Genomic DNA, 27452 nt, shown 5'->3' on the forward strand with positions numbered 1-27452 from the left:
TTGTGATTAAATTTTTAATGTTATAGATCCTTTTGCTTTAAAATTAAGATGGAAAAATCATTTTTAAAGAACACTTAAAATGTATGCTTCATCACTCATTTAAAAGGAACATTTTATTTTTTAAAATGATGAATACATCAAGGGAAGGCTTTTATTTCTCACCTGTCTGTATTTTAATATAATTTGATTATCAAATAAATTGGTATACTTCAAGTTGCATTGATGAATTTGGTGTTCTAACTCTAAGTCTGAAATATTTCAAGCATTCTCAGATCTGTATAATGGAACCTGGGCTTCTGCTTCCTCTATCTCCTAGGTTGCCAGATCATTATGCAAGTGTGGAATGGAAGCAAAATCACTATGTTCAATCTCTTAAAATGGTGAACTCATTCATATAAGTTGGCAAGTTGAAAGTTGGCAACAAATAGAGCAAAAAAGAAAGTCAAGTTAAAACTTGTAGCAAGTTTGCTACCACTTACCCAACACCAAGGCTTCTCTCACTCTCCTATCTCCTGGTAGATACTTAGACTTAAAACTCCTCACTCAGACTTAGTGTTTCAGGCTTTTCAGTGGGTAAAAACTGGCCCTCCCACTGAGTATTTATGATAGAGTAGACAAGGACAAAATAAAAAACGAAAGTTCCTACTAAAACACCACCACTACCACACATGGGTAGCTATGTGAGATCATGGATATATTAATTTGCTTCTGTATAATAATCTTTTTACTATCTATCTATATTTTATAATATCATGTTATATACCATAAATGTGCACAATAAAAATTATTTAAAAACAACAAAGAAAACAAAAACTAAAGAAATCTGACATTTTATACAAGCAGCCTGTTTAAAATCTGTGTCTGATAGTCTGCCAGATATACCAAGCTTTATTATTCATCCAACATATGATAAATGACCTACCAGGCACTGTTACTTTCTTTTTTGTTTCTAGCACTATCATAAAGGTGAAATAACATATGTCTTTAATAGCACATGTTTCTAAAATAGATTTCCATTTAACAATCTTAGTTAAGGCCTAAAAAGGACTTAATCAATAATTATACCTCAATATACAGAAATGTGAACTGGCAAAGCATATGTATAATCCTCATTGAAGAGATAATCAACTAGATGTTTCCCAAGCAAAACACTGTGTGCATTTCTAGAAGTTTGCTGAGATCATGGGGAAAGCTGTGATTTTCCAGTAACATTTGCACTATATGGCACCAAATCTAGCCATAGCAGATTTGTCAGGGTTAATACATGATATGGCTCCAAGTATCACCATTTACTTGTTCAGAGACCAGCTAAAATGTGTTTTTAAACCAGATTTAATTGTAGGAAAGTGTGCATGATTTTGTCTCATAAAGCTAACAAGGATGCTGAGAATGCGGCATGGTCTAATGCTTGAGATGGTCTTTGACTGCTAAGAAAAGAACAGACTCTGAGCAACATCCAGTATCCATGGCAACATGTAGCCTGGCAATTTCTTTTCACAAAGAGGAAATTATTTCCATTTATTTACACTTTCAAGGATTTCATGCATTATAATATCTGCATTGAACTCAAATCTAGCCTTGCCCTATGTTCCAAATCGCATTTTAGCCATTTTGTATTCTGTAGTAAATTAGTTTCCAGATTGGAAAAAACACTCTCAAATCCAAGTAACAATGAATAATATAAAATAAAATATAATTACTGATATAAATGACATATGACCTTATATCTTCTTGGATGAAGGCAATATTGAGAGCTAAAAATCATGTTATATTGTTGCATTTTGGTCATTACAACATTTTGGTTCACAGAATTTTCAAGTTCATGTCGAATTCATTCATTAAATAGTTTACTCTGTCAGGCAATTTTTTTCCCATTTTTATACAGAGTTTTAAAATATAAATTGAAAAAAATAGGATTCTTCTTTCTCCTTCTCTGCCCCCATCTGCCCTTCCTTGTCCTCCTCTTCCTTGTCATCCCCCTCCTTTCCTCCACCTCCTCCTCCTCCCTCTCCACAGCCAAATGCATAAGTAAATCAGAACTCTTCATCCAGTCGCAGATAAATAGTAAAAGGAGAAAGCCAGAGTGATGATCTAACACTGCTGCTGGAAGAGGCCAGCCCACTGGCCTTTACTTTTCAAAGTCGAAAGGGCAACTGGTATTCACTGATAACAAATCACTTGCTTTCTTCTCAAACCCCTAGAACTGTTTTCCTGTACAAAGCCTAGCTCAGTGATGAGCAATCTTTAATTAAAATCCTCCATGTTGTGGATCCAGTGGACGTAGAGACCCTTTGGTAAGCAAAATGATCTGCATAGTCCTGTTTTCCTTTGACATTAAACACAAATAAAAGCAAAAATCTCCCTATACTCTGCAAATATGGGTAGAAAAATAACATTCCTGCTACATAACCAGACTCTGAAGTTTTCCTTTTCCCTTCAACCTGTGTCAATCTAGGAGACCCTGGGGTTTCCTCCATTCCAGGGACAGACAGAATGCCCTCCCCAACACTTCACTGTTTGAATTGTAACTCTTCCTGTGTCTCCATTAAAGGGTTACATGTGTAAGCCCACCCCATTTCAGGCTTTAACAGGTTAGAATTATCATGTGTCTGTCTCTGGCCATGGGAGCACACTTGTATAGGAAACTGGATTGACAGTGAGTGTCCCTCTTCTCACTCCTCAATTCTGCCACTGCCATCACCTGACCAGGTGCATATAGACAGGTCACTTCACCTCTCGAGATCTTCATTTTCTATTTTTAGATGATGGAAATCAGACCAGATGATCTATACTGTGGATCTCACTCATCTTATGGTCCTTTAAGTTCTAAACTGTCTAATATTTTAATAAACTGTTTCTATATTCCCCACATCAAACAATAACTCCCACATCTGGAAAATCAGTTGTTAAAAATATATATATTTAAAAACCAAATGAACTGACCACACAAGAGCCTGCACATGTATGCTTATATCAGTGTTATTCATAAGTGCCCAAATTTGGAAACAACCAAGATTTGCTTTAATAGGTGAATACATAAACAAAATATGGTATGTCCATGCAATGGAATAATATTCAGTGATAAGAAATAAGCTGCCAACCATGAAAAGACATGGAGGAACATTAAACACATTCTTCTAAACGAAATAACCCAGTCTGAAAGAACTGTATACTGTATTATTTCAGCTATATGACATTTTGGAAAAGGCAAAACTAAAGAGTCATTAAAGAGACCAGTGGTTGCCAGAGGTAAAGGGGCAGGAAGAGAGAAATGATAGATGAAGAACAGGAGACTTTCAGGGCAGTGGAACTATTGCCTGTGATACTGCAATGGTACAGGACATTATACATTTGTCAAAACCCATAGAACCCATAATGCAAACAGTGAACCCTCATACAAACAATGGACCTTAGTTAATAACAAGTTATCGATATTGGTTAATCAATTGTAACAAATATCTCACACCAGTGTAAGATGTTAATAACAAGGAAACTTTAGGGTAGCAGGAGGAAGCATACGGAACTCATAGAACTCTGTACTTCCTGTTCAGTCTTTCTGTGAATCTAAAACTGCTCTAAGAAACAAAGTCTATTAATTAGAAAAAAAATCAGATTTAATCTTTCCTCAATAAGAATGGAGATTTATGCAGTGGTTCAAGAGACACATCAGCTCTGAACATATATCTCCTTATTAAGCATCCTTAAGAAATTTCAGGATCCCACACATATAAAGTAAGCTGGATCCTGATGGGGCCTAGACCAAATCTTGCTTCTCAGATACTGACTTCTCTGCCTAACTAAAAAGAGTTTAGGCTAACTCTCTGTTATAGACTGAATTGTGTCTGCCCTAAAATTCATATGTTGAAGCCCTAACCCTCAGTGTGTCTGTATTGGAGATAGGGCTATTAAGGGTGTAATTAATGTTAATGAAGTAACAAGAGCGAGGCCCAAGTCCAATATGACTGGTGTTCATATAAGAAGAGGAAGAGACACTGGGGTGCATGTGCTCAGAGAAAAGACCATGTGAAAAAACAGCAGGGAGGGTGTTGTCTGTAAGTCAAGATGAGCAACCTCAGAGGAAACCGAACCAGCTGACACTGTGATCCTGTACTCCCAGCATCCATAATTGTGAAAAAATAAATTCATGTTGTTTAAGCCACCCATTCTGTGGTATTTTGTTATGGCATCCCTAACAGACTAACATACTTTCACTCTGGTATTTTGATTTAAATAACTTCCATTGTAACCATCATTAAATAATTTCATTTTCTAGTTATTTTTAATTTAATACTTCATGCTGGCCTGAAAATTAGATTTAATTTTTGGATTTTATTTTCAGAAGTACAATTTTATTACTTTCAAATACATAATGACATGAAACCAGTACCTTAAGCATTATGTTGCAAGATTTGCATCAGTGAATAGATGTCTGACTTGTGTGGTAGTTCACAGTGTAAGTTCTGGGCAGGGACAGATTGCCTTAAACATTTTCATGTTCTTTAAATTGCTAGATATGCCACAAAATACTATACACAACATTCTGGAAAAATAGTAGTCGACTGATTCAAGTGTTAGCAGCTTAAGAAATTTTGCTAAAAATTCATTAAACCTGTTCTTATTAGAATCTTTATTATTTTTTAAAAATTATCTTAAGTAATATGCAGAAAAATAAATTTCAAATTTTAACTAATGAAAGTTAATACTTTTTCAAACTTACCTTGTCTGAATGTGAAAGTTGTTTGTTGTCCCTGTATGCTCATAATCATGAATGGCAGCAGCAAAGACCATTGCTAAAATTTCCAGTTCAGTGAGCCAGTGCTAGTAAATCACAGAAAGAATCTATTATATTCAAGAAATAAATACCATCTTTCCTTTCTCTGAAAAGGACTTTCAGCGCACCCTGTTTATGTAATCATATAAAATTATTTTTTATTTCTTTTAATTTTTTCCCTATTTTTACCTCCACTAATTGTGCATGATGGATGCTTCATAAGGTCAATGATGGTTTCATGGCCTATAAGTTCAAAATTCAGAATATAATTGTCCTTGCTAATTGAAAAAGGAGCAGTTTCCTATTATTTAAAAAGTGAACCCTAACTGGATTTTGAATTTACAGCCATACATGTTTGGGTTCTTCTGAAATCAATTACAGTTTGGTGATTTTTAACATATAGCTCACGCAACATTAAAGTGTCTTTTAGCCCAAGTGTTGTTGAACAATCTACTATGAAAAAAAATGTTCATCTAAAACTTAAAAATATTCACTTCCTTACTAGAGAAAGTACACTTCATTTTTATGTTTAGAGATTTAGAAAAGTTTCTGAAATTCACAAAATTTTCTATTCATAACACATAAAAATGGCTGTGCAATTAACTTCAAATAATGCTAAAAGAATAAATCCTTTCATGTAAAATCCATGACTATCCACTTTACATACATTTACCTTTCAGTTACTAGCTAGATGCTTTAACAAAAGTTCTCTGCTATTATTAGTTCATTTAGAAATAATTCAATAGTTTATTCATCACTCACATGTTGTAAAACCCTTATACTGCACTGCCCAATATGGTAACCACATGTGACTATTTAAATTAAAAATAAAGAAAATTAATTAAAATTAAATTCACTTTCCCAGTTACACTAGCCATATTCCATATGCCTATTGGTCACATGTGACAACTGGTTACCATATAGTACAGCAAAGACACAAACCATTTCCATCATCACAGCAAGTTCTACTAGAGAACGCTATAAATAGATGGCACTTGATGGTAGAAATGCGGAATCCAAAATGCTATGAAGCTCACTCGGAGTGGTCTTATTCTATACACTTAAAACAATAAAAGACCTTGCAAAAAACAACAGAAAGAGATCATGTAAACTTTGTGCACACTTGATAAAAGTTTGCAGAATAAAGATGCAATTTAAGAGCATAGACAGAAAGGCTAATTGGTGGCAGTGGATCTTGGGAAAAGGATGGAAAAAGATTGATAGTTAAGTGCAAGGATAGAGACAGAAGAATTTTAAATAGAAAGAGCAAATGTAGAATCATACTATAAGGTCTGTATTAAAATAGAATTGTCATTAGTACAATTGTGTTGGAGAATCAAGTGAAGTGAAATTGAAGAATATGGAGAGTATGGAAAGAGTGAATGGACTAATTTGATGAGAATTGATGAATTTAGATTTTGTGTAAAAGGTAAAAGAAAGCCATTGTAGGTCCATGGGTCAAAAATGAAGGCAGTGACAATTGTTGAATCTCATAGATACCAAAGCTATAATCTTATTAATCTTAGCTCCTTTCACATAACCTATCATGATATTTGGCACATATTAGGAACTTAGTATTTGTTAAATTGCAATTAGCTAGTTTTGCATTAGAAAGAGGTAACAGTGGTAAGAGACCATGGAATCAGTCCTGGTTTTAAATCTCTGTTAATCCTCAGGAAAATGAGTTATTTACCCTCTCAGCTACAGTTCTGGTGAGAATGGCATTAGTAACCTTTCCCCTATGGGGTTTAAGAAGAAGTTTTGAGTTAATGTATGCACTGTGCCTATCATGTCTTGTCATATGGTAAAATAAAGAATAAATGGCATTTTGCTAGGAACTTACTATGTTAAATGCATTGATTAAGGCATTAAATCTGGGAAATAATAGTTAAAATATCATTAGTGATTGTAATTCAAGTACAAACGCCTCACAATCAGATGAAGCAGAAATAATTTTCAGAGCCAAAGGGAGTTAATATAACTAGCTGTTCTGTGTTCATAGACACATTTAATTATGAGTCATTAAAAGGAAGAAAGTGACCTTATAGAGGTCTGAATTGGGACTGAGCCGCCAATGTTCCCAATGAAACTATGGAACTATAAACACCATGAAATGAATAGCAATTGAAGTTAAACTAGTTTTGAACCCTAGAAACCCACTGTTTTATTAAAGAAAATGATTTCTTTTTAAAAAGTCACTTATTTAAATTTTGGGGTGGGCTCAAATTATGTATTTATAAATATAGCTGTGGTTTTTAAAAGGCAGCATTCATTATCTACTATGATAATACAGAATATAAAGTGTCAATAGTAAAAAGAAATTAAATTAGAAAATCAGAGATGGAATTAATTAGTGATTGACTCGTAAATATTTAAAATTATTATCTTGCTAGCTGTGAAAATTTATTATAAACACATTTCCTGTTTTTATTCTGGTTCATTTCTGCCTCCCATAAATAGTACTTTCTCCACAAATTCCCCTTACTTATTTCCACACTATGGACTAAATCATTAAGTTCCACTACAAACTAGCATAGGAAGAGAGAAACATTGAACTTTCACACTTAATTTAAAAACACATCTACTTTGTATTAGCAAAAGTAGAATTCTGGACTGATTGTTAGTTTCTTAGCTGCTGATTCATTTTGTGCTAGTATCAAAAAGAATTCTAACTCAGAAAACAGGTGCTTAAATTCATAGATTTTATAAATGACTCCTGAGGGCAAGCCAGAGAGAATGAGGTTAAATCCTGTCACTCTTTCCAACTACAGCAGTGGTCAATACAAATCCAAGTTTCTTCTGATTCCTAACAGGCAGAAATAAAGGGTTAAGATGATAAGTCATGAGCAATGCAGACACTGTATTTCATCAGACCTGTAGGTTGTATTTTGTCTGGAGAAATGCTCAGGTTGGCTTACTCTAGAATGGGCAGTCATCAACTTATAAAGAGGTATTGACTGCTATTAGCCACATGTATTAAAACAGAAACAAAGGAAGGGAATTATTAACTGGACACTTTAGTTAGCTGGTCTCATTAAATTCTTATAACCACTTCATAAGATGGTTATATGTAAATATTTTTATACCTATGTTGCAGATAACAAAGCTGAATCCTAGAGAAATGGATCAACATTTCAAAGTTCACGTACCTATCTAGTGGCAGAGCAGGAATGCAAACCCAAATCTGTCTGATTTCAAAGTTTCTATTTCTTCCACGGATCATGATAGCATTCATTACATAAAGAAGGCAATATGCTGAACATATTCTTCTAAGGTTTCAAAAGGAGAATTTCTAGCTAATTTTACTATATGAATGGGTAGAGGCGAATAGAGTTTTGACTTAGGACTTATAATGTAATTTTCATATCTGAATTACTCAGGATGTGTGTGTGTGTGCGCCTGTGGGATAAAAAAAGTAAATACGTGTATTATACAAAGTATATATGTGTATTATATAAAGGGTGGGGAGAATTTCACGTCAGAAAATCACATTTATTTCTTGATTCCTTGAGTATCAACAACTCTTTTAGCTAGAATTTATGAGATTTGACAATATTTTTCTCTATTCCTTTGAATAGGCTGAAGAAGTTTGCTGTAAGTTACCAGTATAGAAAATTGGCATATTACAATTAATTAATGAAGGTATGTTAATAGCTATTATGTTTTAGGCACTAGGTTAGGTGCTTTACAAATGTGATTTTATTTACTCCTCATTTCCATTCTATAAGGTGGCTGGTATTATTAACTGCATTTTAGTGACAAGGGAAGCAATGTAGAGCTAGCGAATTAGAAAGTGGTGGGGCATGGGTTTAAACTCATGTCTGAGTGCTTCCTGAGTCCACACTCTCTTTCCTCTTCCAAACACTATCATATTGGAAGCCATTTATAAGAACAGAATTTCCACATAATTTGTAGAAATATGTAGTGCTAAATGTACTGTAGACTAATCAGAGAAAAATGCAGTCATTCCAAAGTGTGGAAGACTGTTTCTGTGTAGTCAGTGCACTAAAAATTCCAAAGGAGCTTGATGTAAATTCATCTCTCTTCCTTGTACTCTTAGTATTAGAGAGAACGCAATGCCAGGAACCCTCTAATGCAAATGTCTTCTGGCCAAGGCCCTTGGATAATTTCATATTCAAAGAGACATTTGAAGGTGGCTTGACAGCACTTTATAAAACATTTGTTTCTTAGCAAATGGACTGAGTTATTGCACATCACTGTCACCATGGCACAGGACTACAAATGAATCAAGCGACAAAAGGAGAGTGAGGGGGACAAGCAGGTGTATGAGCATCAACTCTCCTCGGCATTGTCTACTCCCAGACTTGAAGGCGTCCCTTATGACATTAACAAACAGAAGGACGATGGCTTAATTGCAATCCCTTTCAGGAATGGTCCTTAAAACATCTTGCAGATGACAACATGCATTAGTCTCCTGACAGTACTGGGCTGCTACCGGAGTGCTTCATAAATGTCACACTGATAGGGCCATCCTGAAATAGCAGGGCATCAACCAAAACACTAGAGTAGATGACCCAGTCTTCTTTATATCAAATCTGAGGGGTGAGAAAGAACTAAAGAGTTTTTGCTAATGAAAATTTCTATAAAGCTTTTTTGTTACAAAGAACCAACACATTCGTATACATGAAATGTAATAGTCACCTATCACTACTTTTTAATGTAGGCAAAACTTGTTAAAATAACTTTCCAAAAATTGTGAAGCTGACAGTGTAACCTAGTTTTGACAAAATAGTCAATACATTCATAAACTCATTTTGTCTTCCCTTTCTCCATCTATGGTAGAATTTCTCATTATTCTCTTTAGTTCAAATGTATTTTCTTGATTCTGGACAACACTAAAGGTCTACTACCAGACTATTTTTGTAATGGCCAAATTAATGGATGAGTAAAGAGCCCAGTAACACATTTTTGCTAAAGGATGAATACAATCAGAAAGTTACATTTATATTTGGTAAGTCATAGCTCTCAGAAAGTGACTATGTGATCTTTGCTAACAACTTTAACTTTCTAGGAGTCATGCCAGGCTTGGCCAAATTCCCCAGTCTTACAGAGAAGTTGGAATGGCCTATTAGGTCCCACAACAGTCTTCCTTATAATTCTGAGAGTAAAACCACATTGTAGATTTGATTTTCTCTGTTTACCAATTAATATGACACCCACATCTCTTCAATGTCACCTTCACACCAGATGTTCTGAAGGTGATATAGGAGACTTTTATTTGACTCCCTTTACACTTGTAGCAAATGTAAAAAAAAAAATGCATTCAAGCAGGAATATTTTTTGTAAATGACAAAATTCTGGTTGCCTCCTAGGTTGAAATGGCATTTTCTCACTACACTTCACAATTAAAGCAGGTGCTAGGATTTAGAAATCTCACATGGCCTGCTCCTTTTTTGAACCCAGCTCAGTTTGGCACCTTCACAGGAAGGTCAGTTCCTCACTTTTTACCTTCTGGGAATCACTGTGAGTTTTAAGACATTACAAAAATTCCCAGCTCTCTCAGAGTTCCTGTCATACACTCACTGTTATTTCAGGCTTTGCTTCGCTGAATCATTTAGTCACCCATTCATTGATTCATCAAATGCAAAGAAGAGGAAAGAAAATTTGGAAAAATTCACATGAATAATTTCCCCAAATCCTATTAGAATTTGACTGTGACTAAGAGAGCAAAAGCGACTAAGGTCAGGTTAGGAGCACATAATGAGTGAGAACAGAGTGCTATAACTTTTATTCTAAAGACTTTTTCTCTAGGTCACTTTTTTTGGTTGATTTCTATGGAAAAAATGATTTTACAAACAAAAATGTTTGGTAGTCCAAATTTGGGGAAACATATATTTTTATTTGCCTCTGGTTATCTTTTTTGCAGTGACTTAAAGTATTTTTTGAAAAATGTATATTATAACCCATGAAGCTTCAAAAATCCAAACAATTATTATTTATAAAACTTATTACTTTGAATACCTCTATGGGCATTAAAGAGACAATAGGAACTTACAGGAATGGAAGTTGATGCTTCCAAATGAACAAACCTCAGTCACAAAGACTTTCTTACCATGATACCTGTGTGAAGCATTATGTAATGCACAGTTTGAGTGACGTCAGCTGCATGAATCAAATTGTGATATGGATTTTTGTACTTGCTGTAACCAACTTCTAAAGCTTCTGCAAAGGTGATTAGGCAAGAAACAGGAATCTGTGGAAAGTAATAATTATAATTATATTTTGACCAAAAAAGTGGTACTAAATCAACTTGAGCACAGTTTGTCGTGGAACATACTAGTGAGTCAGATGTGGACAACAGTTTCTTTATGTCAAATGTCGATTGTTCTGAAAAACCACTTCATGAACATGTTAGCTTTCATTCCCAAAAAGAAGGATTGTAACCCCCTAGTATTTAACTAGGACAGATTAAATTACAGACTTACTCATACTATTACACTGAAATTTTAGTATCTTCCAGAGAGTAGGAAGGCTAGTTCTTAAAAGGGTAAATATTTCCAGTTACAATTAGTGGAGTCTAGTTTTTCTATCTTAATACAAAGAGGTTAAAATAGATTATCTCCCAGTACTTTACGGCTCTAAAAATGTGATTATTCTATAGGAAATGATGAAAGTAATAAGATACAGTCTGCTCAGTAGTCTGTATCAAATCTATTGGTTGGATGGTTCTAAATGAAGTTAATTAGAAGACCCTTCAATCTAATTTAAGAAAAGCTGGCAGTAAAGGTTCATTTTGTATTTTAAGAATGCTGGAGTAGTCATATTTCTTTAAGACATAGCTGCCAAACCTTATGTGAGTGTTTTGTGAATAAGTCAGGGGATATTGGCATCTTGCTGGAATGAGGCTATAGTGGTCTCATGATCTCTAGGTGCATATATAGATGTGTCAGTGAGTTGTGAAGAATGGTTCTATCATGTAAAGACCTCATCCCCTTAATTCTGTGACCTGCTAAGACATCCTAAAATGAATTGCTTAATTACTCAAATGTTCTGCATTTTCATTCTTATTCAAATAACCAATTCTAAGAGCATTTCACTTGTGATCCATGTTTCTGACCTTGAAACGGTTGATAAGATCATATCTGGTAAACAGTTCATAAATCATAAACTTCAGACTATGCTCTCCACTTGCTTCATTTAGGGCAAATACATCAAAAGACCATTTATCAACATCCTGTAGAAAAAAGAATAAGTACTTTAGGTGCCAATACAATAATGTTTCTATGAGAATTTATTCAAAAGATAAGGCATTGTACATTTAGCAGGTCATCTTTCAATTTAGCATGCCAAACTACACTTTGACCAGAGTTTCATAGGACAGGACCACTTAGTATCCATGGGTCCAGAAAATTGAGGCCATAATGCTGAATAAAGCACCAAAACCTTTTCTTTAATCCCAAAGTTACTAAACTGATTTAATGCATTTGATAATACCATAATACTGTCATTATCTTTAATCTCTCTCCAACTTCCTGCCATAAATCATTTTCTCAGAGTGGACCTCAATTTAGCATAGAATTGCTAGTTACATAGGTGATGTCAATTGGGAAATACAGAAGAAATAGTGCCAGTTTTTCTTTCTTACTCACTTGCTACATTGCTTGAAATTTCACCATAAGAGTTTGCAGTTTGGCATAAAGTTTTGATATTTACGTCCTGTTATAAGATGTAAATATTGGCCTGGTGCAGTGGCTCACACCTGTAATCCCAACACTTTGGGAGGCCAAAATGGCCTGATCACGAAGTCAGGAGTTTGAGACCAGCCTGACCAACATGGTGAAACCCCATCTCTACAAAAAATACAAAAGTTAGCCAGGTGTGGTGGTGCACACCTGTAATCCCAGCTATTCAGGAGCCTGAGGCAGGAGAATCGCTTGAACCCAGGAGGCGGAGATTGCAGTGAGCCAAGATCACGCCACTGCACTCCAGCCTGGGTGACAGAGTGAGAGTCCATTTCCAAAAAGAAAGAAAGAAAGAAAAATATATAAATATCATAGAGAGATAGAGTATACACTATCTTTAATTATTAAAAGGTATTTTTTTACACTACTTTTCACCTATTATTATTTGCTCTATCTTTGGCTGACTTACTAATAATTTGCTCGAGGGACAGGTGGTGAGAAAAAGGAAGTGGGCCTTTTGATTGAGGAAGAGGATAGTAATACTCGTATTTCATGCAATTCCCTAGGGAAGCAAGCAGGCCAGAAGGGAAACTAGAAAGTACCCCATAACAGAGAGAGAGGGCAGTGAGCAGGGATATAAACCACTCCAACTACCTCATGATTTTGCTTTGAAAATCTATAGAAGCACTGTAGTCCATTCTAATGGTTATCAGAAACTGCTAGCAAGAAGGCCTACTGTTTACACACATACAGTAGGTTTAGTATTGAACAGCAAGTGGGCAACCATAAAGCTATGCATTAATTTTCTATTTGAGTAGGCATGTTTCAAATTTCATTCAACACATTTTTTCTGGAGGCCAACTCTATGTGCTATAATATGCTAGAACCAAATTAAAAACCTGATAAAAAGTATTCAGTCTCTTTTAAAAATACTTCCTTCAAAAAATAAGAGCTTCAAATGGTATTTTTAATCACTTGGAAACAAGCACCAATGAAATAGTTTTTGGTTTGCTTGTATGTCGTTATTAAATTCCTTGCATTTGGCCCTTATTTGATCCCCAAATGCTTGCTTTATCTCTTTATATATTGAAAGTTATTATAAGTTCTGTTAGAAGGCATTTTACATCAGTAAATCTCAAAGGAGGCCAACAAATCTTTTATCAAACTCCAAAGCTAACAAACAAGAGTTAGTCCAGACTCTTAGAAGGTTGCTATTTATATTTACAGCTCCAACTTGGGTGTTCCCACTGAGTAAAAGGTTAATTCTTTACTTCTTGAGAATTTTTTTATAAACCCTGATGATTTACATTTGTAAACTACTGCAGATGCTTGGATTTTATGTCATCAGATTGAGAACGAACAAGACAAGGAGGCTTCTCAGAAAATAAGAGTTATTTAACTAAAACATTCTTTACTTGGTGATATTCCCTTTCTCAACCTGTTAGTTTATATCTTTTTTACTATATGACATGTTAGAAAAAATACTACATTCTCTCATACTAAAATATTTTGTTAGTTGGTTTTTAAGGGAAGATTCTTAAAATAAATAAAATAAAAATGAGTAATTTTCTTGCTCACTGTTAAGGAAATAATAGAGAAGGCAAAATCTCTCAAGAACCGAGGAATGATTAATATCCTTTAATGCAGTGGTCCTCAATATTTGGGCACCAGGAACTAGTTGTGTGGAAGAAAATTTTTCCACAGGTCGAGTTGGGGTTGGGTGGTTTTGGAATGAAACTGTTCCACCTCATCAGCCGTGCACAACCCTCACATGCACAGTTCACAGTAGGGTTTGCGTTCCTATCAGAATCTAGTGTCCCCTCTGATCTGACAGGAAGCAGAGAAACACAAATATAAAAAAGCACCAAAGAAAAATGAGCTATCTTTTAAAATTAATGAGATTAAAATCTAACATGCAGCAGAGAAAAAACAAATGCGAAGAAGATGCTTAAAAATTTTGAAAACACAAATTTAAAATTAAAAAGGAGTACAATAAGTCAGAAATAAATCAACCCAAGATCCGCTGCTGCCAATATCCTTTAAATTCTTGGTTAATGCAGAAAAAGCAACATGAAGATGTTTTAGGAGACAATGTTAATTTCCCTTAACCAAATTAGGCAATAGAAACAAGGAATTTAGAAGGATGAGCCTACAAAATGCCTCTGTAGAAATAACATTTAGAAACAAGGCACATGAACACCACACACACACACACACACACACACACACACATAAACATACACACACAATGGGGCATGTATGTGAGCCAACAACTTTACTCACTTCAGAGTTTCAACTCTGATTATTTATAACATATATAGCACTGCAATTGGGCCTTAGAATAGTGTAGCCACAGGAGAAGCCAAAGATAAGAGAGATAAGGTTTTTTTTCTTTCTTAATTTTATCTTACATTTTGTATTTTTCAGACCTACAATCCTAAATAATTTCCTTCTATATGTTTTGTCATTTAAACATAATTGACTAAAACATCTTTTTATAACATGCATTTAACTCTTCCATAATACATTCATAACAAAATATGTACATTTTGACAAGTACTAGTGCCATTTCAAAACAAATTCAAGATCCCCATAAATAAAATTAAGAAAAAAACCACACGTATGTATACATACAAACATGCATATATATACGTTGATATAGTTTGTGTAAATCAGTCATTTAAATCTACAATGAGTCATGATTTGGAACACAGTTCATTTGTTAAATTGTTAGAATATGTTGAATTTTTTAACGTTCTAAGATGTAGGCTGCAGTAAAGACCTATTCTCGTTTTCTCCTAGCCTTTTTAAGAACATTTTTTAAATGACCATTTTAAACATGAAAATAATGAAATGATTTCACCTTTAATGTTACGATGACAGCTGCTGGATATGCCAAACCAACCATATGATATGTTTTTCGGTACATCCTAAAAAAGACAAAAATAAGTGTATATATAAAACTCATTGATTCAAAGTTTTCAACTATTTCTGAAACGTAAGGGAAGAGATTACTTTTGACATGTTCACCTCTTATCATTAGTTACAGACTCCCTTTGTGTCAACAATGATAACTATAGTCACCTTTTACTAAACATCTACAATTTGACAATGTAATATATTCTCTATTCACAATCACCTTGTAAAGTTAATGTGACTTTAGTTTCCATGTAAAGATATCCTTCCCTGAACTTTATCATATTGAAAGATGCACTACACTTTGCATATGCAACAACTTTCTAACATGCCAACATATCCCTGACAGCAGAACATTCTGTTTTGTGTCCATTTATATGACAAAATTTTTAGTCTGGAAGCTAAATGTCATTAAAATATTTCCTTTATATTTTAATATTAAAATTATAGGGGGGGAGATGTAGTGTCATCAGAATTTACATAGCTCCCTTCTTTTATTTAATGATATTGGGAAATTAATATCAGCAAAACTTATTTAAGTTTGTTCAAATTGTCATTCAATATTAAGAAAGGTTATTCAGAAAGAAAACAAGGTTATTTTCATTTCCATAATAGTATCAATAACAAAAGTGTTTTTTTGTTTTTGTTTTGTGTTTCTGTTTTTTTTTTTTTTTTTTTTTTTGAGATGGAGTCTTGCTCTGTCGTGGAGGCTGGAATGCAGTGGTGTGATCTCCGCTCACTGCAAGCTCCGCCTCCTGGGTTCAAGCGATTCTCCTGCCTCAGCTTCCTTAGTAGCTGGGATTACAGGCACGTACCACCATGCCCAACTAATTTTTGTATTTTTAGTAGAGACAGGGTTTCACCATGTTGGTCAGGCTGGTCTCAAACTCCTAACCTCACGATCTGCCCACCTCGGCCTCCCAATGTGCTGGAATTACAGGCGTGAGTCACCACACCGAGCCAACAAAAGTGTTTTTAATAATCAGTGATTTGATTTTTTCTATCTTCTGCTGGGCAACCCAAATAGCATAAACCAAATATAAGAACCCCCTCCATGAATTCATGTGAGAAAAGAATCAATATGATAGCCTAGTGTGTGATATAGCAATAGTGCTTCCATTCGGGACTCTGAAAGAAACATGTTTCCTCCTCCAAGACCTGGGAAGAAAGAATTCAATTGATTATTAATCATGTCCTTCAATTTTTATATCAAGTTAGTCCACAACAAGCTGAATTTCTAGGCTATATCTGTAAATTCTCCCTACAAAAGGCCTGGAGAATGCCATAGCTTAATTAAATATGATAAATATGTTTGATGTAAGAAACGGTCACATGGACAATATTCTGCGTCTTTTATAAAACCGCTATAGAAGATACTAAATTTTTTGATTCAATGTTCCTTATGTTAAAAATGCATGGGACATATTACTCAGTTTCTATGTAAAAGTCATCATTTGTTAAAGATAATCAAAGCTAAGCAATTTATCATGTTTTCCTGTTAAGTCTTGACTAGTTGGAAGTTCAGAATGAAAATATTGTGTTTAATTACATCTCTAGCCTAGGTTTTCTTGATGAAGTATCTCTCCATTTTATTCTAGAGACCTTAAGCACAAAGGTTTCATGCTTCCACTTTATTTTAAATAATCATAAATTATTTTTGGATGTGGGTGATTAGGTAAAATAAGAAATTATCCTATATCTCTATTGAAAGATTTTAGAACAGTTAAAACTAAGAATACTTATATTAATTACTTCATTGATATAAGTATAATTATTCTAATCTTGCAGAGCAAGGAAACTACTAATCATACTATACAAGATCTAGAATAATTACTATCGACAATGATACTTAGGTTTTTTTTTGGAAACAGTCTTTTCCATCTGTTTCTAGTCATTACCATTAATACTAAAAAATGGAGGTGCAGGGGAAATTGAAGGATGATGAACAGGGAAAAGGATCAATATAAAAATCATTCAGGATTAAGAAATTTTAAAATGTTAATTAACATTAACTTGACTTTATGGCACAGAAAGGCAAAGAGAACACACGCTTTGAATCACATGTTAGCCACTCACTGCTGTGTGACCTTTGGAAACTAATGTCACTCATTTGTAAAATGAGAATAATTATAAGCTTTTTGTGAAGAGTAAATGATTCTCAATACAAGAAAGTCGTCATTTTTATTATTATTGTAACTGTTCTCATTACTTTGCAGCCAATATCATTGGTTCGAAATCTTGTATCTTTAGGGCTCTCTGGCCTCAATGGGACCTCTGGTGCTACTGAGTTTCTTAAACCTGGGATAGGTTGAGAAATGAATACCAATATACTTTCTCATTACATGAAATGTAAAGGAAGACAAAGAGGATTACCCTTCCAAAGAGACAGCAAAACTTTCCCATTATCATACTTTTCTAATTCTACAATCAGGAATAGAATTCTAGGATGGAAAATTAGAAATAGTAAACTAAGATGGAAAATTAAGATGACTCGTCCTTGAATTAGAATGAGTATCAGAGATATCTTAACCCAGTTGTCTCACACTTTAGTAAACAGGTGATATATTACAACTTTCTGAAAAATGACAATGAATTTCCTGGGCTCTAAAGGTGGTGAAAGTCTAACTGGAAATGTAGTGGATTATTTTTGGAAGTTTCCATAATAGTTACAAGATATAATTCAAAAACTCCTTTAAAAAATACTATTTTAAGGCCAGGCGCAGTGACTCATGCCTGTAATCCCAAAACTTTGGGAGGCCAAGGCGGGTGAACCACCTGAGGTCAGGAGTTCGAGACTAGCCTGGCCAACATGGGAAACCCTGTCTCTACTAAAAATACAAAAAAATTAGCCAGGCAGGGTGGCAGGAGCCTGTAATCCCAGCAGGAGAATCTCCTGAACTCGGAAGGCGGAGGTTGCAGTAAGTAGAGATCACGCCACTGCACTCCAGCCTGTGTGACACAGCCAGTCTCCGTCTCAAAGAAAAACAAAACAAAACAAACAAAAAACAACACTATTTTATACTAGGCACTCTGAGAGGCAGCAGACTTATTCAGTGGAAGGCAAGGAAAATACTGCTGCTGTTTCACAGGGCTTATTCCAGTGGTGAGGAGAAATGAAATATAAGAGACAATATATGATTACAAACAGGGATAAGTGCTGGAAGGTAAACCACTGGCTGGGGGCAGCAATAGTGAGGAACAGCAATAGAGTGATCCGGGAAGACCTCTGGAACGGTAAAAGGGCCAGCCCGCTATGTTGAAGGGTGGGGAGAACCACTTCTGACAGAGAAAATAACAGGATGAATGGCTCCAAGGCAGGAAAGAGCTTAGAAATGTCCTTGAAATTGAAATCAGGCTGGTATAGGTGTTCAGTCAAGGATGAAGTTTGCAGTAGATGAGGCTAGAAAGCAAAATGGGACCTAACCAGGCTCAAGTGAATTGGGAAACCCTCTGGTAGTTTGAAGCTTAAGAATGAGAGGAACTAGGCCGGGCGCGGTGGTTCACGCCTGTAATCCCGGCACTTTGGGAGACCTAGGCGGGTGGATCACGAGGTCAGGAGATCGAGACCATCCTGGCTAACATGGTGAAACCCCGTCTCTACCAAAAAAAACCCAAAAAACTAGCCGGGCGAGGTGGCGGGCGCCTCTAGTCCCAGCTGCGCGGGAGGTTGAGGCAGGAGAATGGCGTGAACCCGGGAGGCGGAGCTTGCAGTAAGCCGAGATCGTGCAACTGTACTCCAGCCTGGGTGACAGAGCGAGACTCCGTCAAAAAAAAAGAAAAGAAGAAGAATGACAGGAACTAATTTGTATTCTAAAAACATCACTGTGGAATGGCTTGGTTGGCGTGAGCAAGTGAGGAGGAGAGGAGCCCAGTTAGAAAGTTACTGTCATATTTCTGAAGGCAGATAGTGGAGGCTTAGATTGTGGTTGCAGGAGTGGAGATGAGGAAGTGAGTGGATTCAGAATGCATTTGGGTAAGTAATTGCCAGGGCTTGCCGGGGAATTGAATCTTGGGAGGAAGTGTTTAAAGGAAGAAGCAACAAGACTTCAAGTAGACTCAGCTGTCAGGATTGAAGATGATTACTTTTGAAAAGTTCCAATAAACTTGTCCCACTATTTTTATGCACCTACTAGTGGGGATTCAACAGTGATTAAAAAAAGACTTTTTTCCATATGTTCTTAGCACACTGATTTCTTAAAGACTGCTTACTAATTTAGTTACCTGAAGTACAATTTTATACTTTTATAGGCTACTAAAAAAGTTTACTTTTATAGGCTACTAAATAAAATTTTATACTTTTATAGGCTACTAAATAAACATATGAAAAAATGGAAATTTAGCATATTCATATATTTTATGTATTATAACCTTCTCTTGAATCGAAATGGAAATTCGGTTGATCTTCCTCCACAGTTTACATTTTTTCCCAGTTTGCCAAGTTCTGCAATTTTTTTTTAAACAAAGAAGACAAAATATACATTTCTTTAGCAAATCAAACATACTCTCATGTTTCATCTGTGATTCTCTCACAGATTTTCTGATGTACTATTTAGATATTTTTAATTCGGTGCTAGAGAAAAGTCATCTTCTTTAAATTGCGTAGTGTATTTAACCATCTTTAAGTTTTATAATACATTTCTTGCCATGCATTCTCATTTGCACTTTTAGAAATTCAAATGTGCTTTCCATTGTCCCTTTAGCAGAAGAAAATTAAAGTTTGTAATGTTTATTAACAGTAATACCTAGAGATATCAGAAGATGAGAAATAATGCATTTTCTCTAAAATTTAATTTTAAGCATATTGGCAAAATGTTCTCTGTTTCTCAACTTTACTAGTTTCTAAAATATTCAAATAATCATTCTATATATAATTTCATATAATTATTTTTTAATCTAAGGGATTTCTGATAACTACTTTTCAATTTTGTCAAACATAAAATGTCTATTTCGGGTCTTTTGTAGTTTTAGTTCTAGGAAATATCTTGTTTCCTAGATGGAAAAAATAAGCCGTATTCCTAAGGGCTGAAAGAACATAAAATTGGGTCATATTAACATATGTTTCACGTTGAAAACTCTGATGATATAACTAGGCGTTTCTAGGGGCCATCAAATATCCCTTGCTTCAGTGACAGAAATGTTGGGGGAAAAAAAAAACTATCAAAAGTGAGCACGAGAGGGATTTCCTCCATTATGGAAAGATGGGAAGTGAATGGGCTTTTATCTTTAGGGCAAAGGAAGGCCTGAGTGATCTTGACATGTAGATTGCTACCCAATGTAGAATGTATTTTATGAAATGTTACATTTTATTCAGGTAAAATTAGTTGTGTAACATATACATGTGTCAGAATTGTTTTTAAACAGTTGTTCACAAAGGTTCATTTGAGGAGAAAGGTCATTCAAAAGTCTTTGCTTTCAGTCTTCATGTCAACTTAAAATAAATAAAAAGAATGCATCTGGGACCAGGTGTTTTTGTTATAGGTAAGTTCATCATAAAGTCCCAAATTTGTTCATTCTAGTTATAATTATGATTACAGTTTTCCTCAATAAGTGAAATATAGACTGCTCATACCTTTTATAAAATGAATGTATCTGCTGCCTTTCAAATATTATTGTCTTGAGATGCCAACAATTTCACTTACCTTTCCACAAAAATTCCAGCTTGAACAGCATGCACAATGCTCCGAAATTTTGGTTTTTCCTCAGGTTTCTTTTTTGTCATCCCCATTTTCCGTGTAAAGGTAGAAGCCAACCAGTCCCGGACTTCAGATGGGACTGAGTCAGTCTGAATGTCACTGAGCTCATCTTCAGTATCCAGAAGTCTTCTACAAAAATTTATACAGATTAAACATTTTTAAAAAGTGAGGAAAAACTAATAACAGGAAAATAAGGATTGCAATGGAATTTAAAATATAGCCAATACCGCTCTGTTTATTCCTTAATATGTACTCTCTAAAGAAAAAAAAAAAAAACCGGGTGGAGCAAGATGGCCGAATAGGAACAGCTCCAGTCTCCAACTCCCAGCGCGAGCTACACAGAAGACCGGTGATTTCTGCATTTTCAACTGAGGTACTGGGTTCATCTCACTGGGGAGTGCCAGACGATCGGTGCTGGTCAGCTGCTGCAGCCTGACCAGCGAGAGCTGAAGCAGGGAGAGGCATTGCCTCACCTGGGAAGCCCAAGGGGGAAGGGAATCCCTTTTCCTAGCCAGGGGAACTGAGACACACAACACCTGGAAAATCGGGTAACTCCCACCCCAATACTGCGCTTTAAGCAAACAGGCACACCAGGAGATCATATCCCACACCTGGCCGGGAGGGTCCCACACCCACGGAGCCTCCCTCATTGCTAGCACAGCAGTCTGTGATCTACCGGCAAGGCAGCAGCGAGGCTGGGGGAGGGGCGCCCGCCATTGCTGAGGCTTAAGTAGGTAAACAAAGCTGCTGGGAAGCTCGAACTGGGTGGAGTTCACAGCAGCTCAAGGAAACCTGCCTGTCTCTGTAGACTCCACCTCTGGGGACAGGGCAATAACAAACACAGCCGAAATCTCTGCAGACGCAAACGACTCTGTCTGACAGCTTTGAAGAGAGCAGTGGATCTCCCAACACGGAGGTTGAGATCTGAGAAGGGACAGACTCCCTGCTCAAGTGGGTCCCTGACCCCTGAGTAGCCTAACTGGGAGACATCCCCCACTAGGGGCAGTCTGACACCCCACACCTCACAGGGTGGAGTACACCCCTGAGAGGAAGCTTCCAAAGCAAGAATCAGACAGGTACACTCGCTGTTCAGAAATATTCTATCTTCTGCAGCCTCTGCTGCTGATACCCAGGCAAACAGGGTCTGGAGTGGACCTCAAGCAATCTCCAACAGACCTACAGCTGAGGGTCCTGACTGTTAGAAGGAAAACTATCAAACAGGAAGGACACCTACACCAAAACCCCATCAGTACATCACCATCATCAAGACCAGAGGCAGATAAAACCACAAAGATGGGGAAAAAGCAGGGCAGAAAAGCTGGAAATTCAAAAAATAAGAGCGCATCTCCCCCGACAAAGGAGCGCAGCTCATCGCCAGCAATGGATCAAAGCTGGACAGAGAATGACTGTTGACGAGATGAGAGAAGAAGGCTTCAGTCCATCAAATTTCTCAGAGCTAAAGGAGGAATTACGTACCCAGTGCAAAGAAACTAAAAATCTTGAAAAAAAAGTGGAAGAATTGATGGCTAGAGTAATTAATGCAGAGAAGGTCATAAACGAAATGAAAGAGATGAAAACCATGACACGAGAAATACGTGACAAATGCACAAGCTTCAGTAACCGACTCGATCAACTGGAAGAAAGAGTATCTGCGATTGAGGATCAAATGAATGAAATGAAGTGAGAAGAGAAACCAAAAGAAAAAAGAAGAAAAAGAAATGAACAAAGCCTGCAAGAAGTATGGGATTATGTAAAAAGACCAAATCGACGTCTGATTGGGGTGCCTGAAAGTGAGGGGGAAAATGGAACCAAGTTGGAAAACACTCTTCAGGATATCATCCAGGAGAACTTCCCCAACCTAGTAGGGCAGGCCAACATTCAAATCCAGGAAATACAGAGAACGCCACAAAGATACTCCTCGAGAAGAGCAACTCCAAGACACATAATTGCCAGATTCACCAAAGTTGAAATGAAGGAAAAAATCTTAAGGGCAGCCAGAGAGAAAGGTCGGGTTACCCACAAAGGGAAGCCCATCAGACTAACAGCAGATCTCTCGGCAGAAACTCTCCAAGCCAGAAGAGAGTGGGGGCCAATATTCAACATTCTTAAAGAAAAGAATTTTAAACCCAGAATTTCATATCCAGCCAAACTAAGATTCATAAGTGAAGGAGAAATAAAATCCTTTACAGATAAGCAAATGCTTAGAGATTTTGTCACCACTAGGCCTGCCTTACAAGAGACCCTGAAGGAAGCACTAAACATGGAAAGGAACAACCGGTACCAGCCATTGCAAAAACATGCCAAAATGTAAAGACCATCGAGGCTAGGAAGAAACTGCATCAACTAACGAGCAAAATAACCAGTTATCATAATGGCATGATCAAGTTCACACATAACAATCTTAACCTTAAATGTAAATGGACTAAATGCTCCAATTAAAAGACACAGACTGGCAAACTGGATAAAGAGCCAAGACCCATCAGTCTGCTGTATTCAGGAGACCCATCTCACACGCAGAGACATACATAGGCTCAAAATAAAGGGATGGAGGAAGATTTACCAAGCAAATGGAGAACAAAAAAAAGCAGGGGTTGCAATACTAGTCTCTGATAAAACAGACTTTAAACCATCAAAGATCAAAAGAGACAAAGAAGGCCATTACATAATGGTAAAGGGATCAATTCAACAGGAAGAGCTAACTATCCTAAATATATATGCACCCAATACAGGAGCACCCAGATTCATAAAGCAAGTCCTTAGAGACTTACAAAGAGACTTAGACTCCCATACAATAATAATGGGAGACTTCAACACTCCACTGTCAACATTAGACAGATCAACGAGACAGAAAGTTAACAAGGATATCCAGGAATTGAACTCATCTCTGCAGCAAGCAGACCTAATAGACATCTATAGAACTCTCCACCCCAAATCAACAGAATATACATTCTTCTCAGCACCACATCGTACTTACTCCAAAATTGACCACGTAATTGGTAGTAAAGCACTCCTCAGCAAATGTACAAGAACAGAAATTATAACAAACTGTCTCTCAGACCACAGTGCAATCAAACTAGAACTCAGGACTAAGAAACTCAATCAAAACCGCTCAACTACATGGAAACTGAACAACCTGCTCCTGAATGACTACTGGGTACATAATGAAATGAAGGCAGAAATAAAGATGTTCTTTGAAACCAATGAGAACAAAGATACAACATATCAGAATCTCTGGGACACATTTAAAGCAGTGTGTAGAGGGAAATTTATAGCACTAAATGCCCACTAGAGAAAGCAGGAAAGATCTAAAATTGACACTCTAACATCGCAATTAAAAGAACTAGAGAAGCAAGAGCAAACACATTCGAAAGCTAGCAGAAGGCAAGAAATAACTAAGATCAGAGCAGAACTGAAGGAGATAGAGAAACAAAAAACTCTCCAAAAAATCAATGAATCCAGGAGTTGGTTTTTTGAAAAGATCAACAAAATTGACAGACTACTAGCAAGACTAATAAAGAAGAAAAGAGAGAAGAATCAAATCGACGCAATTAAAAATGATAAAGGGGATATCACCACCGACCCCACAGAAATACAAAGTACCATCAGAGAATACTATAAACACCTCTACAAAAATAAACTGGAAAATCTAGAAGAAATGGATAATTTCCTGGACGCTTACACTCTTCCAAGACTAAACCAGGAAGAAGTTGAATCCCTGAATAGACCAATAGTAGGCTCTGAAATTGAGGCAATAATTAATAGCCTACCAACCAAAAAAAGTCCAGGACCAGATGGATTCACAGCTGAATTCTACCAGAGGTACAAGGAGGAATTGGTACCATTCCTTCTGAAACTATTCCAATCAATAGAAAAAGAGGGAATCCTCCCTAACTCATTTTATGAGGCCAACATCATCCTGATACCAAAGCCTGGCAGAGACACAACAAAAAAAGAGAATTTTAGACCAATATCCCTGATGAACATCGATGCAAAAATCCTCAATAAAATATTGGCAAACCGGATTCAGCAACACATCAAAAAGCTTATCCACCATGATCAAGTGGGCTTCATCCCTGGGATGCAAGGCTGGTTCAACATTCACAAATCAATAAACATAATCCAGCATATAAACAGAACCAAAGACAAGAACCACATGATTATCTCAATAGATGCAGAAAAGGCTTTTGACAAAATTCAACAGCCCTTCGTGCTAAAAACGCTCAAGAAATTCGGTATTGATGGAACATACCTCAAAATAATAACAGCTATTTATGACAAACCCACAGCCAATATCATACTGAATGGGCAAAAACTGGAAAAATTCCCTTTGAAAACTGGCACAAGACGAGGATGCCCTCTCTCACCACTCCTATTCAACATAGTGCTGGAAGTTCTGGCTAGGGCAATTAGGCAAGAGAAAGCAATCAAGGGTATTCAGTTAGGAAAAGAAGAAGTCAAACTGTCCCTGTTTGCAGATGACATGATTGTATATTTAGAAAACCCCATTGTCTCAGCCCAGAATCTCCTTAAGCTGATAAGCAACTTCAGCAAAGTCTCAGTATACAAAATTAATGTGCAAAAATCACAAGCATTCTTATACACCAGTAACAGACAGACAGACAGCCAAATCATGAATGAACTTCCATTCACAATTGCTTCAAAGAGAATAAAATACCTAGGAATCCAACTTACAAGGGATGTAAAGGACCTCTTCAAGGACAACTACAAACCGCTGCTCAGTGAAATAAAAGAGGACACAAACAAATGGAAGAACATACCATGCTCATGGATGGGAAGAATCAATATCGTGAAAATGGCCATACTGCCCAAGGTAATTTATAGATTCAATGCCATCCCCATCAAGCTACCAATGAGTTTCTTCACAGAATTGGAAAAAACTGCTTTAAAGTTCATATGGAACCAAAAAAGAGCCCGCATCTCCAAGACAATCCTAAGTCAAAAGAACAAAGCTGGAGGCATCACGCTACCTGACTTCAAACTATACTACAAGGCTACAGTAACCAAAACAGCATGGTACTGGTACCAAAACAGAGATATAGACCAATGGAATAGAACAGAGCCCTCAGAAATAATACCACACATCTACAGCCATCTGATCTTTGACAAACCTGAGAGAAACAAGAAATGGGGAAAGGATTCCCTATTTAATAAATGGTGCTGGGAAAATTGGCTAGCCATAAGTAGAAAGCTGAAACTGGATAATTTCCTTACTCCCTATACGAAAATTAATTCAAGATGGATTAGAGACTTAAATGTTAGACCTAATACCATAAAAATCCTAGAGGAAAACCTAGGTAGTACCATTCAGGACATAGGCATGGGCAAAGACTTCATGTCTAAAACACCAAAAGCAACGGCAGCAAAAGCCAAAATTGACAAATGGGATCTCATTAAACTAAAGAGCTTCTGCACAGCAAAAGAAACTACCATCAGAGTGAACAGGCAACCTACAGAACGGGAGAACATTTTTGCAATCTACTCATCTGACAAAGGGCTAATATCCAGAACCTACAAAGAACTCAAACAAATTTACAAGAAAAAAACAAACAACCCCATCAAAAAGTGGGCAAAGGATATGAACAGACATTTCTCAAAAGAAGACATTCATACAGCCAACAGACACATGAAAAAATGCTCATCCTCACTGGCCATCAGAGAAATGCAAATCAAAACCACAATGAGATACCATCTCACACCAGTTAGAATGGCGATCATTAAAAAGTCAGGAAACAACAGGTGCTGGAGAGGATGTGGAGAAATAGGAACACTTTTACACTGTTGGTGGGATTGTAAACTAGTTCAACCATTATGGAAAACAGTATGGCGATTCCTCAAGGATCTAGAACTAGATGTACCATATGACCCAGCCATCCCATTACTGGGGATATACCCAAAGGATTATAAATTATGCTGCTATAAAGACACATGCACACGTATGTTTATTTCAGCACTATTCACAATAGCAAAGACTTGGAATCAACCCAAATGTCCATCAGTGACAGATTGGATTAAGAAAATGTGGCACATATACACCATGGAATACTATGCAGCCATCAAAAAGGATGAGTTTGTGTCCTTTGTAGGGACATGGATGCAGCTGGAAACCATCATTCTTAGCAAACTATCACAAGAACAGAAAACCAAACACCGCATGTTCTCACTCATAGGTGGGAACTGAACAATGAGATCACTTGGACTCAGGAAGGGGAACATCACACACAGGGGCCTATCATGGGGAGGGGGGACGGGGGAGGGATTGCACTGGGAGTTATACCTGATTTAAATGACAAGTTGATGGGTGCAGCACACCAACATGGCACAAGTATACATATGTAACAAACCTGCACGTTATGCACATGTACCCTACAACTTAAAGTATAATAACAATAAATAAATTTAAAAAAAAAA

The 27452-nt window shown here is 36.4% G+C and overlaps 1 protein-coding gene across 24 annotated transcripts in view; it reads right to left on the reverse strand.

Annotated features, from left to right (window-relative positions):
* Positions 1–27452, reverse strand: part of LOC105499543 (phosphodiesterase 1A) — a 410818-nt gene that overhangs the window by 86127 nt on the left and 297239 nt on the right. For all 24 annotated transcript variants that reach the window (XM_071073012.1, XM_071073013.1, XM_071073011.1 and 21 more), the window contains 5 exons: positions 20970–21152; positions 15278–15344; positions 11850–11966; positions 10845–10985; positions 4718–4818 (listed from right to left, as the gene is read on the reverse strand). In XM_071073012.1, the coding sequence (XP_070929113.1) occupies positions 4718–4818; positions 10845–10985; positions 11850–11966; positions 15278–15344; positions 20970–21152 (609 nt within the window). The remainder of the gene's footprint in view (positions 1–4717; positions 4819–10844; positions 10986–11849; positions 11967–15277; positions 15345–20969; positions 21153–27452) is intronic.

This window comes from Macaca nemestrina, chromosome 11, assembly GCF_043159975.1.
Source record: "Macaca nemestrina isolate mMacNem1 chromosome 11, mMacNem.hap1, whole genome shotgun sequence".
Taxonomy (NCBI): domain Eukaryota; kingdom Metazoa; phylum Chordata; class Mammalia; order Primates; family Cercopithecidae; genus Macaca; species Macaca nemestrina.